The sequence below is a fragment of the Paramormyrops kingsleyae genome, chromosome 21, assembly GCF_048594095.1.
Source record: "Paramormyrops kingsleyae isolate MSU_618 chromosome 21, PKINGS_0.4, whole genome shotgun sequence".
Taxonomy (NCBI): domain Eukaryota; kingdom Metazoa; phylum Chordata; class Actinopteri; order Osteoglossiformes; family Mormyridae; genus Paramormyrops; species Paramormyrops kingsleyae.
Genome location: NC_132817.1, coordinates 13,436,848 through 13,451,975, shown reverse-complemented (window position 1 = coordinate 13,451,975; position 15,128 = coordinate 13,436,848). Strand labels below are relative to the sequence as shown.

The 15,128-nt window shown below is 40.5% G+C and overlaps 1 protein-coding gene and 7 non-coding genes across 8 annotated transcripts; all 8 read left to right on the top strand.

Moving 5' to 3' along the window:
- Nucleotides 1–1,630: 1,630 nt before the first annotated feature.
- Nucleotides 1,631–4,567, top strand: LOC140581438 (uncharacterized). The gene is made up of 5 exons (XM_072704009.1): nt 1,631–1,726; nt 1,848–2,135; nt 3,825–3,938; nt 4,070–4,368; nt 4,550–4,567. Exons 1-5 carry the CDS (start codon nt 1,684–1,686, stop codon nt 4,565–4,567), a joined length of 762 nt encoding a protein of 253 aa, XP_072560110.1. The 5' UTR covers nt 1,631–1,683.
- A 6,010-nt stretch (nt 4,568–10,577) lies between these two features.
- trnar-ucg (transfer RNA arginine (anticodon UCG)) lies at nt 10,578–10,650 on the top strand. Its single transcript has one exon. It is a non-coding gene; the product is annotated as a tRNA-Arg (tRNA).
- An 855-nt stretch (nt 10,651–11,505) lies between these two features.
- Nucleotides 11,506–11,578, top strand: trnar-ucg (transfer RNA arginine (anticodon UCG)). The gene has a single exon. It is a non-coding gene; the product is annotated as a tRNA-Arg (tRNA).
- A 391-nt stretch (nt 11,579–11,969) lies between these two features.
- trnar-ucg (transfer RNA arginine (anticodon UCG)) lies at nt 11,970–12,042 on the top strand. The gene has a single exon. It is a non-coding gene; the product is annotated as a tRNA-Arg (tRNA).
- Nucleotides 12,043–12,897: 855 nt separating this feature from the next.
- On the top strand, nt 12,898–12,970 carry trnar-ucg (transfer RNA arginine (anticodon UCG)). The gene has a single exon. It is a non-coding gene; the product is annotated as a tRNA-Arg (tRNA).
- Nucleotides 12,971–13,795: 825 nt separating this feature from the next.
- Nucleotides 13,796–13,868, top strand: trnar-ucg (transfer RNA arginine (anticodon UCG)). Its single transcript has one exon. It is a non-coding gene; the product is annotated as a tRNA-Arg (tRNA).
- Nucleotides 13,869–14,259: 391 nt separating this feature from the next.
- trnar-ucg (transfer RNA arginine (anticodon UCG)) lies at nt 14,260–14,332 on the top strand. Its single transcript has one exon. It is a non-coding gene; the product is annotated as a tRNA-Arg (tRNA).
- A 391-nt stretch (nt 14,333–14,723) lies between these two features.
- trnar-ucg (transfer RNA arginine (anticodon UCG)) lies at nt 14,724–14,796 on the top strand. Its single transcript has one exon. It is a non-coding gene; the product is annotated as a tRNA-Arg (tRNA).
- The last annotated feature ends 332 nt before the right edge of the window (nt 14,797–15,128 follow it).

Genomic DNA, 15,128 nt, shown 5'->3' with positions numbered 1-15,128 from the left:
ATTTGGGTACAGAGACTGGAAGCAACAACCAGGCAGACTGTTTACCACATCTGTGTAGATAAATCCAAGCCTGTGTACATAAATTAGAAAGTTTACTGCCATTACAGCTCAGTTATGGCACAAAGGCTGTGGATGTTTTTGATCTTCACTCCATGTTTCTTTGGTATGATTAATTTTCCTCTTATTTTCTTCTTTAACATGTTCAGATTCCTTCGTTTTTTTACAATGAACTTAATTTTGTTTTCTCCTGAACGTAGAGCTAAAGACACAGTGACTCAGTCCATGGAAGATGTGACTGTATATGAAGGAATGAGAGGGACTATGGATTGTGGATATGACACAACAGCAACCCCGTATCTCTCCTGGTACATCCAATATCCCAATGAGTCTCCCAAGTACCTGCTCAGATGGAGTCAATATGGAGACCATGACACTCCAGGCTACAAGGAGAGATTTACTGCCAGTCTGAACATAAGTGCAGAAACTGTACCTTTAACAGTGCAGAACGTGCAGCTGTCAGACTCTGCTGTGTATTACTGTGTTCGGAGGCCCACAGTGAGAATAACCTTCTCACACCCTCTACAAAAACAGTGGGGCACTGTTTTTGTAAGAAGATGACAGTTAAAAAACAATCTGTTGCTGGTTTTAAGGCTTGAGACAGAAACAGAAACCAGACAGAGGGTTTACCTGATTGAGAGGATACATGCATTTGTATATCTATCACTTTTACAGAACATTTGTCATGCAAAAGCTGTGGATTTTTCAAAATCTATTTCTGTTGATGCTTGTTTAGCTTCTTTCCCCTCCTAGATTTCTCGTTAAGTTTCTAAGGTCAATCTGAACACAAGTGTAAAGAGTACAGCTAAAAAAACTGAGAGAATGTGTATATACTGTATGAAAGACTTAATAAATTTAGAAGGTATTTATGGGGACTATAACGAAACATATCGTGGCTATCCAATGAAGAACATGCATCTCCATAAATCCATTATTTTAGGAGCCTAAAAAATGCTTTTTCTCAGAAACTTCTTTACATAATAAACCAAAAACAATGAACCCTTAGCACCATTGATATAAGCCTCTCTTTACACAGCTGTCAGTGAACAGTTTCATGTGTTAAAGGCGCTCACCTGGATTGTTGTCAGTGAGGCAAATCTCAGTGTCAAAAAGATACAAAGTAATTATGCTTTATGTTCTTGAACTGCTTAGAAATTTTTCTCATTGTTGTAAAGAAACCATGGGTTTGTGAAAGGCGCTATATAAATGTAATATGTAAAAAATGTAATAATGTATTTCTATTATTATTATTATTATTATTATATTTAGCAATGAACACTAAGTTGTTAAAATTAGCAATATAAAGTAATGCACACAAATGACCATCATTAATACAAATGTTAACTAGTGCTAACATAAGTACTAGCTAAATCGATTGCTTAAATCATCTTCTAGTTGCTTTATCATATGTCAAGCTCTATCAGTTGACAGAGGAGAATTGGTGTATTAAGTCTAAGCTGTTGAAAAAGTAGACATACACGGTTTTCATTGGACAGCGATGATATGCATTCAGACAATGGATACAGAAGTCATGTGACATTTTGATCTCATTAAAACGATATATCAGAAAGCACTCAACTGAGTAGAATGAACACCTGGGTTTATTCCAACTAACCCAAGTTATACATGGAGAAGTCATTCATCTTAATCATTATAACCATCCTTGCAGGTAACCTTTAAAAATGCTTAAAATGCATCATCATTAAAATAATAAAAAAAAAAAACTCATATTTGTTCAAAAAAATTCTTTCCTTGATTATAAATCATTTAATTGTTTTTTTTCTGTTTAGGATTGACTGCAGGAGATTACATCAAGTCTGATAAACAAGATGTTTCCAGTATTGAAGGAGAATCAGTGACACTGAGCTGCAGCTACACAGCAACCAGTGATTATATTTATTTTTACTGGTACAGACAGCACTCTAATCAGGGACCACGATTCCTACTCCTAAAAGGTGCATGGACAGTCACTGGTGAAGAATACAGTTCTGAGAAAAGATTCAAATCTACTACATCCAGGAATTTCACAAGCTTTGTCATTGACAGCCTTAGCATTGTAGACAAAGCGATCTACTACTGTGCTTTTTTGGTGGCACAGTGATGAAAAGGCGAGGAGATGCTGCACAAAAACTCATTCGATAAGAACTTCCGCTCAGTGGGCATCGCAAGTGGCTTTTCCCCAGAATTTGGGATCAGTTCCGTAGTAGCAGAGGTACAGAGGTTAGAGGTGGTTGCTGTGGTTATTGTGGCAGATAAGTGAGATACTGAAGTAAATAGATCAGGAAGCTGCGGTAAATGCACCCTGTGCTGGTCCTGCGGAAGAGAAAGAAAATGAAGTAAATTTATGTAAATATCAGCAGATATACTAAGTGTGCGGAGAAATAAAAATTCCGTAAATGCCCTGCCTATCTAAGGATCTTGTTACATAAAATTCCTGCAGGGGGCGACATTGTAACACAAACATCCATTCTAGTCATATATGTGCCTCTATAAGGCCTGACATTGTAGGGATATTTATGCACAGAGACTGGAGACAACAACCAGACATCCTCAGTGAACACAGATTTGTATGTTATTATTATTATTATTATTATTATTATTATTATTACAGCTCCGTTTTTTTCTAATTGGATGTGTTAGGACGTTTCTTTGGTATGATTTGTTCTCCACCATATATGTTTATGAAGTTATTTCGAAAACTGCATTATTTTATGACCACAGCAGATGCAATTCTACGTGAAAGTGAATTATTGACTTTGAACTGGGAATATGAAACAAACAGAGGAAATCCATCTCTCTACATCCAATATCCCAATAAGTCTCCCCCATACCTACTGGGAGTGTATGCATTAGGGGCCAGTTATAATTTTAAGAGGAGATTGATTGTAGGTCTGAACACAAGTTTGAAAACAGTATCTTTAACAGTGCAGAACGTGCAGCTGTCAGACTCTGCTGTGTATTACTGTGCTCTGAGGCCCACAGTGAGAATAACCTTCTCACACCCTCTACTGTAACACTTGGGCAGTAAGGATGCCTCTTTAAAGTGACACAACATTAGTATCAGATTCTCACACAGCTTTATACTGGTATCATAATATTTAATTTAGTTTGCTTTCTTTTGAAGCTAGTTAGGATATTTCAAATATTTTTTTTATGTTATTGAATAGCAAATAACAGCCTAATAAATGCCTGGTACAAGACAATTAAATTTCTTTCCACATTTGTATCCTTCATAAATGACTAGATCTAAGTTTTCCCAAGTTTTTTTTTTTTTTTTTAAAGAAATATAATTATAATGTTAATCATCATTCAGTAACTACTTACACAGGACATTAGTCATACTGTAGGTGTAATAAGCAAAAAAAATCATAAAATTGATCTACAGTACATGTTATTATTTTCAATTATGTGTCCTTCAAAAACTAGTTATACCGTTATACTAGTTATACAGATAAATGCATAGTTGTAAGACAACTAGTTATTTATAAATGCTATTGTTGAAAATATATGACAGCACACACACACACACACACACACAATAAAGAGGAATAACAAAGACCTGACTGTAACTGGAAGATATTACCCATCCTGATAGCAGATGTTCAGAGAATGACATTCATCTATTTAAATGGATTAAACTGTTAGAAATAGGAAACTGATAATAAAAAGTGTGTGAGAGAGAGAGAGGGAGAGAGAGAGAGAGAGGGAGGGCTGTCAGGGTGAAACAAGCTGTGTCACAGAGGAACAAGCGTGTTGTTTTGGGGCAGTAGAGGAGTTTCCTGTTAGACCCGACCTTGGTAGCAGAGTATTCAGTTCAGTCTGTCTCTCTCCATTTGCCATGATGTTACTCTGTTCATTCCTTCTCTTTTCAGCACTTGTGGGTAAGTGACATAATATATTTAGTTCTTTCCTTTTACCAGCATCATTTTAATTAATGAGCTTAATGTGCTTATTTGAATTGATTAATCTGACCATTTATGGTAAATATTGCCCTGAATCATCTTTTCCACAGGTCACAGTACTGAGGATGTGATTACACCTTTTAATGACACAGTGCATGTTACAGAAGGTGACAATGTTACACTCTCCTGTAACTATAGTGGATCAGTTAACAATCTACAGTGGTATCGTCAGTATCCCAGATCAGCACCAGAATTTCTCCTGCTCATCATGGAAAGTACAGGGTCCGTACCGAACCCCAAGCCTCGAATGTCACCTAAAGTTGACAAGGAGAACAAGCGTGTAGATCTGGAGCTCTCCTCTACAGAAGTGACAGACTCTGCAGTGTACTACTGTGCTCTGAGGCCCACAGTGACAGGAAACTCACTGACGCTGAACAAAAACCTGACTGCATCTCAACAGTTAATAAAGTCATTTAAAATATCAAACTGTGTTATAATATATCTTAATTTTGAAAATTTGCCTGATCCTATATCTATATCTTGAAATAGTGAATCATTTATAATGATGAATTTTTAATTCTTGAATATAGAATATCACTGATGACTGAATGAATTCATATAACAAGCTAACAGACCAGCTGGGAGTGTATTTCACTAATTGCCTATGATGAAATAAGGCTTTCTGAAGCACTGACACTTTCCAGCCAAATGATTCACCAAAAGGTTAATTACTCAAAGACTCATATGACACAGTGTACACTAGTGACACCTACTGGTGAGTATAGTGATGGGGCTTCTGTGAAATCAAGACAATTGAAACCAGCGTTGCATGAAAAGGTGGTGGCGCAGTGATTAGCCCTGTTGCTTCCCGCCTCTTGGACTCTCGGAGCACCTCTTGGACCACGGTTTGAGTCTTTGCCCCTGTTCTACATCTGTGTGGAGTTTGCATGTTCTACCTGTATAATCATGGGGTTTCCTCTGGGTTCTCTAGTTTCCTCACACAACCTAAAAACCTGCTGAGGTTAATTGGAATTGCTCTTTTGTCCATACTATAGCTGTGAATGCATGTGTGCCCTGCAGTGGGTTGGCTCCCTGTCTTGGGTTGTCCCCTGCCTTGCAACTGTAGCTTCCAGGATAGTCTCCAGACCCCCGTGACCCTGCATAGGGCAAGCAGGTACAGAAAATGAATGGATGGTTTCAGAAAAAGTTTCAATCTTTCAAAGTGTTTAAGATATTGCTTCACAGAAACAGCGCTAGCCTAGTTGTAGTACATGGACACTGTCTTGCAGAAACATACAAAAACATAATGCATACAGTATTAATAAAGGCATATTCAATAACCATTAAATCAATAACACTGTAGTCTGTTTCACTTATTATAGTGTATTATTTTGATAAGCCTACAGTGACATTAGATTTATATACAGATGCTGCAGGGCTGGGTAGCAGGACTGATCATTCACTTACCTTGTGCTGCACTGCAGGTATGTTGTAAATAGTGCTGAGACCATGCAATATTTACTGTGGAATGAGTGTGCTTCATTAGCGTGCAACCGTGAGTATGAATGTCATGTAAATTGCTGGCTTCCATGTCTGTGTCTCTGCTAGTGGTGAGTTCTGATTACAGACTACACCATTTAAAAAGCACCCTCTCCTCTCGTTTGTAAATTTCTTAGGTACTTATGTTAACAAGTGGGTACTCAGATCGTTAAGGATGCTGAAGACTTTGACAGCTTCAAGCATCAGGATGGCACAAGGAGGAGGTAGCAGCAGACCAGAAGGAGGGCCTGGGAAGCGGGCGTTGTGCCTCTCCACGGCGCCCGCGTGCAGCTAGCGTGCAGCTAGCGTGCAGCTAGCGTGCAGTGCTGGCAGCACTGGACGGCGGAGGCAGCAGAGGTTCCACGCTGCCGGGCATGAACACCATTGGTGACACGGCAAAGACCGTCATGAAGCTGCCGTGCTACAGCGAGATGGAATCCCTGGAGCCAGTGTGCGCTAATCTGCACACCATATTCACTACGATTCACTAAGCTGGGCTGTGCCTCAACCCCTGAAAGTGCTCCCTCCTGTGGTGAAAGTTGTGTCGAAAGACACATAAAGTGCAACACAGCACATGGTGCAGATAAACACTGGTAAAAAACATTTAAAAATGCACAAAAAGACCATCGTGAAAAAGAATATTAAGCACATAAATATAAATAAATATAAATGAATGGAAGGTCATCCACTCTTTTCCAACCTACAACAACCAAGTCCACAGCTCCAGAGGTATGATGCTTCTGCTCACCAGATAAACCATCATACCATGTTTGTGGCTTTTTGTCTAATTATATTTGGATTATGCAGCATCAACTTCATTAGCACTACAGCAGATACTCATTATGACCTGGCTAGTGTGGTAACAACCATTTAATTATTTCAATACCATAAAAAAGTACCATGATTTTATATTAAGTAGAATCCAATGCATGAAGACAATGGTAACGTACAGTATGTTGTACTATGTCTAGTGTGAAGAGTGATAAACCAAAAGTGAAAAGGGAAGAATGAAGCAGTGATTCTTCAAAATTAGCAGTGTAGGTATTTCTGGGCTACTGTCAAACGTGCAGGAATGAGACTGTTGATACAAATAGTACCTGCTGGGGGCAGCATTGTAATGCAAATATCCATTCTTCTAGTTCAAATACTGTCATGCAAGCATCAGAATGTCTGATGCTACAATGAGATTCAAGGACAATGAATTGAAGCACGAAGTGGGGGGTTAATTATGAGTGTCTTTAGAAATCACATGATCTGCACAACAGGTCACTTTTTTCAGGCGATTTTTTACAGCCTGCACAAGGTTTACCTGCAATTTAACCTTAAATGGTCATAATTTAAACACATCCCCAAAATGGATATTACTACTAAATATGGATATTATTACTACTTTGAACAGATGACATGTGGGTCATTCCATATGAAATCAATGGAGGCCTCCCCATTGACCATCTGGATTTGGTTCATACTACAGGTATATGTAAATAATGTAATTCTACACAAGAATTAGAGCTCAGAATGTTTGGCCTGTTTCTTCCTTAGTTTGTGAGATATGGAGGCTTTAAAAAAGCCCATAATAAACAAGTGGTGATAACAAATTGCAAAGTTCCATAAATCATCACTTTTGAACCATTCATGCTATGAAGCTGGTACCTTGAAACAATTTATATTTATTAAGCCACGTTTTACTTCAAACAGACATACTGGAAAACCAAGTCCTATGATATAATGTAACTAGGGTTGCAATGGGCTGGAAAATTTCTGGAAATTTTCCTGAAACTTTCCGTTCCATGGGAAGTTAAGCTGGGGAATTTTGGAAATATTCCACATTAGAAACTTTCCATGGGAATTAACGGGAAAGTATGGGAATTAACAAGAATATTCCTAGAATTTTGCAACCCTAAATGTAACCAACTGCAATGTCAGGAAATTAAAGACTTTGAAGAAATAGTGTCAAAAATAAGAGGTAGAACAATGCAATGACGTCCCTTTCCGATTCCGATGGAAGTGTACACTGCCTGCCTGTTAGTGTAAGTGGGGAATCAATGATCTTCAGGATATGTACAAGAGGGACCCAAGAGATAACCTCTCACCTGTTTCAACTAAGGACCATGAGGATGCATAAATGCATTTACATTTACAGCCTTTGGCAGACGCCCTTCCCCAGAGAGACTTAAGTGCTTAGAAGTCTCCATCAGTAAATACGTTCTGATAATAGTTCAATAGAACCCGGGCTAAGAATACTACCAGTCTAGAAAAGCTCTGTTGGCAGGTAATACAGTTTTTAAATAAGAATTTAATACTGGAAGTGCTAGTCCAAGTACTTCTGAAAGAGGCAGGTCTTTAGTTGTTGTATGAAGACACCCAATGACTTGGCTTTTTCTAGGGGAAGTTCATTCCACTACATAGGTGTCAAAACAGCGATGAGTCTAGATGCTGTCATAACACTTATTTATATGGCCTGGGGAGTTTCTAGCTATCGAAAAGATCAGGGGCTATGTCACGTTTACCTGGAGCTTGACTTAAGTTTTGAATGAAGTTTGGCATTAGGGTTAAAAGACTCGGGGCTATAGTTCTGAGTGATCAGACCTAACAATGCCCATGCTTAGAGATTAATGGGATTAATTAGTTTTACTGCAATTAATCATCTAAATTAATCCAGCCAGTCTTGCAACATCTTTAACATTTTTACACATTATAGCTATTAAAAATATAGGCATTATATTATAAGGTCTCAATTCTGGTCAGCATTTTTTAACTAAATATTATAAATGACCAGTGAATATAGTGGAAACTTCCTCGCTTACCTGTCGCACACGGTGGGGTATTTGGCTGGGTCTAGGTAAACACTGGCCTAGCAGTGACATCAGAGGCAGAAAATCTGGGATCGGGAACCAAAGAGAAGCACAGGCTGATAAACTGGGAGACAGAATCCAGAAGCAACTGGGGGATCTGTACCAGACAGAGCGAACGTCAAAGGAAAGGAAAGCATGTGCAGTGAAGGCCGCTGCTCCTTTGATAATTACCAGGGATGGTGGAAATATAACAATTCACTGTGCACCTTTTAGGAGGTGTCTACTGCATGGGATCCCATTGCGATATTACAACAATTGCACCCACCTCGAGGCAAATTCAGCCCCCTCCAAAGTCAAGCTCCTTCCCAAGCCACTGATAATTACTTGGATTCCACGGCTGGAAGTCACAGTGTCACAAGTCACATCCATAAAGGACCTTTGAAAGTAAACAAATGGATAGAAAAGTAATGTCATCTTTCCCATGGTATATTACAGCTAATCTGTAATTTCAAGGGTAACATGTTTGGAAGCTTAACTGCTTAAGTGCTTATTTAAGAAATAAAAGTAACTAATGATTCACAGTCAAAAATTATTATTATTATTATTATTAGTAGTAGTAGTAGTAGTAGTATTACTATTATTTACAACACAATAGCAATATACCCAGAATGCATTGCAGGTCATCTGCAGCACCATAAACATCAGGCTCCTCCCATGTTGTTACTCATTTACCTTCATATGACTCACGCATGCAATTTAAATAGAAGCCAAACTGTGTAAGCAGAACAGAGAGAATGTTCTGGAAAATGGGCATTCCTGTGTACACCTATGTATCCTGGCACCTGATGACCTGGTCATTCATAGCATGTGAGTAATACTGCAGCGTTTCTCCTGAACATCCACATGTGAAGCTTTCTGGGCTGAACTCAGCTTGTGATCTTTCTGTTCCTCCTCAGATGTCCACAGTGCACCAGATGTGACCCAAAGCCCTGAGTCTAGGGTGGCAAAAGAGGGTGAATCGGTGATAATCAGCTGTAGCTACACAATCAGTAACTTTTATGCTATGCAGTGGTACAAACAAACCTTTAATGATGCCACACCTAGATATATAAATAAAGCAACAGGGTCAAGCAGCTATGGAGATTCTAATGGAAGATTCATTCCAAATGTGGACACTTCAAAGAAGACTGGAACACTGACAATTACTCCAATGATTGGAGACTCTGGAATCTATTACTGTGCCATAGAGCCACCACAGTGTTATAAAAGGGCCTGAACTGTAACAAAAACCTTTCAGTAGAAATTCACTGCTAATCAGATGCTTATTCTGCCTCTGTGGTTTGACTTCCTTTACCGGAGGTTCACCACAGTCACATTTGCAAGGTGCTGCATGGCTTCTTATGGCTGGAATCCAGAGATATAAGAACAGAGTTTGTAAAGATCTGGGTGCTGCTGGGGAAGGAAGTACAGGCATGCTAAACTAATACTGGTTACATCATCACTCAGGAGATTGTAGGATTTATGGTTACAAAATAATATGGATTATAGCATTTAAGTTCAGTTTACAATGACACTAATAGCACTTTTCTTAGATTCTCAAGTACTAGGGTTAGGACTTTTGAACTGTAACCTTGTAACTACAGTATGTTAAAAATGTAATAAGTACTGTAACTATTTTGATATCATAAAAGTAATGTAACTGATTACATTTAATTGCAATTTTGATTACTTTAATCAAAAGAAATATCTAACGAATGTGTGAAAATTAAAAAATAAATGTTATATTCTACATATAAGTTTTTTTATTGAAAAAGATATATTCGGATGTAACCACATTGTAATCATCAGCATTTTGATAGGCAATAATACATTAAATGGGAATTTCTTGGAAGTTTTGCGAATGTTGCAGACGACACATATTCAATTTTGGTAATTCATAGCTGCATAAAGGATATATATACTGTGCTGGTCTAGACATAGAGCAGTGATCTTTATATCTCACGTTTCATATATTTTTTCACTTTGCTTGCGAAGGGGACCAAAAATTTTTCACGTAATTTTCCAGATGGCAGGGTTCAGGCACTCCAGCAATGTGGGAGGGTCAGTGCACATTTTTACCCTGTTCTCTGCAGTGACATCTCTCAGATGTGTTCTGTAGGCCTGCCCCAGTAACATATGCCTGTAATGGTGAATGTGCCCGTCTCCTGCCTTGTTGAGATGCATTCTGTAGGCATACCTCGATGTGGAAGGGTTTAGTTCACATTTTTACCACGTCCTTTACTCTGACCGCGTGGCCTAATGGATAAGGCGTCTGACTTCGGATCAGAAGATTGAGGGTTCGAGTCCCTTTGTGGTTGTTTGTTTGGGGATTCAAATTCCAGAATCAAAGTTATATCCCCAGTGGGGCCTTTGACGTGCAACCGTGCCAGGTCTGGTGACCAATTGAGTTGTACTGCTCTTCTGAAAGAAGCTGGTTTTCTGAATCTGGACGTGGGTAAAACCACCGATGATGTAACGATAAATGTTCAGTTTAAGTTTACATTTCTCTAGGCATACTTCAGTAATGTATGCATGTTTCGGTGAATATGCCCCTCTCTTGCCTTGTTCAGATGTGTTCTGTAGGCCTGCCCCAGTAACATATGCCTGTAATGGTGAATGTGCCCGTCTCCTGCCTTGTTGAGATGCATTCTGTAGGCATACCTCGATGTGGAAGGGTTTAGTTCACATTTTTACCATGTCCTTTACACTGACCGCGTGGCCTACTGGATAAGGCGTCTGACTTTGGATCAGAAGATTGAGGGTTTAAGTCCCTTCGTGGTTGTTTGTTTGGGGATTCAAATTCCAGAATCAAAGTTATATCACCAGTGGGGCCTTTGACGTGCAACCGTGCCAGGTCTGGTGACCAATTGAGTTGTACTGCTCTTCTGAAAGAAGCTGGTTTTCCGAATCTGGACGTGGGTAAAACTACCGATGATGTAACGATAAATGTTCAGTTTAAGTTTACATTTCTCTAGGCATACTTCAGTAATGTATGCATGTTTCGGTGAATATGCCCCTCTCTTGCCTTGCTCAGATGTGTTCTGTAGGCCTGCCCCAGTAACATATGCCTGTAATGGTGAATGTGCCCGTCTCCTGCCTTGTTGAGATGCATTCTGTAGGCATACCTCGATGTGGAAGGGTTTAGTTCACATTTTTACCATGTCTTTCGCACGGACCGCGTGGCCTAATGGATAAGGTGTCTGACTTCGAATCAGAAGATTGAGGGTTCGAGTCCCTTCGTGGTTGTTTGTTTGGGGATTCAAATTCCAGAATCAAAGTTATATCACCAGTGGGGCCTTTGACGTGCAACCGTGCCAGGTCTGGTGACCAATTGAGTTGTACTGCTCTTCTGAAAGAAGCTGGTTTTCTGAATCTGGACGTGGGTAAAACTACCGATGATGTAACGATAAATGTTCAGTTTAAGTTTACATTTCTCTAGGCATACTTCAGTAATGTATGCATGTTTCGGTGAATATGCCCCTCTCTTGCCTTGCTCAGATGTGTTCTGTAGGCCTGCCCCAGTAACATATGCCTGTAATGGTGAATGTGCCCGTCTCCTGCCTTGTTGAGATGCATTCTGTAGGCATACCTCGATGTGGAAGGGTTTAGTTCACATTTTTACCATGTCTTTCACACTGACCGCGTGGCCTAATGGATAAGGTGTCTGACTTCGAATCAGAAGATTGAGGGTTCGAGTCCCTTTGTGGTTGTTTGTTTGGGGATTCAAATTCCAGAATCAAAGTTATATCACCAGTGGGGCCTTTGACGTGCAACCGTGCCAGGTCTGGTGACCAATTGAGTTGTACTGCTCTTCTGAAAGAAGCTGGTTTTCTGAATCTGGACGTGGGTAAAACTACCGATGATGTAACGATAAATGTTCAGTTTAAGTTTACATTTCTCTAGGCATACTTCAGTAATGTATGCATGTTTCGGTGAATATGCCCCTCTCTTGCCTTGTTCAGATGTGTTCTGTAGGCCTGCCCCAGTAACATATGCCTGTAATAGTGAATGTGCCCGTCTCCTGCCTTGTTGAGATGCATTCTGTAGGCATACCTCGATGTGGAAGGGTTTAGTTCACATTTTTACCATGTCCTTTACACTGACCGCGTGGCCTAATGGATAAGGCGTCAGACTTCAGTTCAGAAGATTGAGAGTTCGAGTCCCTTCGTGGTTGTTTGTTTGGGGATTCAAATTCCAGAATCAAAGATATATCACCAGTGGGGCCTTTGACGTGCAACCGTGCCAGGTCTGGTGACCAATTGAGTTGTACTGCTCTTCTGAAAGAAGCTGGTTTTCTGAATCTGGACGTGGGTAAAACTACCGATGATGTAACGATAAATGTTCAGTTTAAGTTTACATTTCTCTAGGCATACTTCAGAAATGTATGCATGTTTCGGTGAATATGCCCCTCTCTTGCCTTTTTCAGATGTGTTCTGTAGGCCTGCCCCAGTGACATATGCCTGTAATGGTGAATGTGCCCGTCTCCTGCCTTGTTGAGATGCATTCTGTAGGCATACCTCGATGTGGAAGGGTTTAGTTCACATTTTTACCACGTCCTTTACACTGACCGCGTGGCCTAATGGATAAGGCGTCTGACTTCGGATCAGAAGATTGAGGGTTCGAGTCCCTTTGTGGTTGTTTGTTTGGGGATTCAAATTCCAGAATCAAAGTTATATCACCAGTGGGGCCTTTGACGTGCAACCGTGCCAGGTCTGGTGACCAATTGAGTTGTACTGCTCTTCTGAAAGAAGCTGTTTTTCCGAATCTGGACGTGGGTAAAACTACCGATGATGTAACGATAAATGTTCAGTTTAAGTTTACATTTCTCTAGGCATACTTCAGTAATGTATGCATGTTTCGGTGAATATGCCCCTCTCTTGCCTTGTTCAGATGTGTTCTGTAGGCCTGCCCCAGTAACATATGCCTGTAATGGTGAATGTGCCCGTCTCCTGCCTTGTTGAGATGCATTCTGTAGGCATACCTCGATGTCTTTTGCATTGACCCCGTGGCCTAATGGATAAGGCGTCTGACTTCGGATCAGAAGATTGAGGGTTTGAGTCCCTTCGTGGTTGTTTGTTTGGGGATTCAAATTCCAGAATCAAAGTTATATCACCAGTGGGGCCTTTGACGTGCAACCGTGTCAGGTCTGGTGACCAATTGAGTTGTACTGCTCTTCTGAAAGAAGCTGGTTTTCCGAATCTGGACGTGGGTAAAACTACCGATGATGTAACGATAAATGTTCAGTTTAAGTTTACATTTCTCTAGGCATACTTCAGTAATGTATGCATGTTTCGGTGAATATGCCCCTCTCTTGCCTTGCTCAGATGTGTTCTGTAGGCCTGCCCCAGTAACATATGCCTGAAATGGTGAATGTGCCCGTCTCCTGCCTTGTTGAGATGCATTCTGTAGGCATACCTCGATGTGGAAGGGTTTAGTTCACATTTTTAGCATGTCTTTTGCACTGACCGCGTGGCCTAATGGATAAGGCGTCTGACTTCGAATCAGAAGATTGAGGGTTCGAGTCCCTTCGTGGTTGTTTGTTTGGGGATTCAAATTCCAGAATCAAAGTCATATCACCAGTGGGGCCTTTGACGTGCAACCGTGCCAGGTCTGGTGACCAATTGAGTTGTACTGCTCTTCTGAAAGAAGCTGGTTTTCTGAATCTGGACGTGGGTAACACTAACGATGATGTAACAATAAATGTTCAGTTTAAATTTACATTTCTCTAGGCATACTTCAGAAATGTATGCATGTTTCGGTGAATATGCCCCTCTCTTGCCTTGTTCAGATGTGTTCTGTAGGCCTGCCCCAGTAACATATGCCTGTAATGGTGAATGTGCCCGTCTCCTGCCTTGTTGTGATGCATTCTGTAGGCATACCTCGATGTGGATGGGTTTAGTTCACATTTTTACCACGTCCTTTACTCTGACCGCGTGGCCTAATGGATAAGGCGTCTGACTTCGGATCAGAAGATTGAGGGTTCGAGTCCCTTCGTGGTTGTTTGTTTGGGGATTCAAATTCCAGAATCAAAGTTATATCACCAGTGGGGCCTTTGACGTGCAACCGTGCCAGGTCTGGTGACCAATTGAGTTGTACTGCTCTTCTGAAAGAAGCTGGTTTTCCGAATCCGGACGTGGGTAACACTACCGATGATGTAACGATAAATGTTCAGTTTAAATTTACATTTCTCTAGGCATACTTCAGAAATGTATGCATGTTTCGGTGAATATGCCCCTCTCTTGTCTTGTTCAGATGTGTTCTGTAGGCCTGCCCCAGTAACATATGCCTGTAATGGTGAATGTGCCCGTCTCCTGCCTTGTTGAGATGCATTCTGTAGGCATACCTCGATGTGGAAGGGTTTAGTTCACATTTTTACCACGTCCTTTGCGCTGACCGCGTGGCCTAATGGATAAGGCGTCTGACTTCGAATCAGAAGACTGAGGGTTCAAGTCCCTTCGTGGTTGTTTGTTTGGGGATTCAAATTCCAGAATCAAAGTTATATCACCAGTGGGGCCTTTGACGTGCAACCGTGCCAGGTCTGGTGACCAATTGAGTTGTACTGCTCTTCTGAAAGAAGCTGGTTTTCTGAATCTGGACGTGGGTAACACTAACGATGATGTAACAATAAATGTTCAGTTTAAATTTACATTTCTCTAGGCATACTTCAGAAATGTATGCATGTTTCGGTGAATATGCCCCTCTCTTGCCTTGTTCAGATGTGTTCTGTAGGCCTGCCCCAGTAACATATGCCTGTAATGGTGAATGTGCCCGTCTCCTGCCTTGTTGAGATGCATTC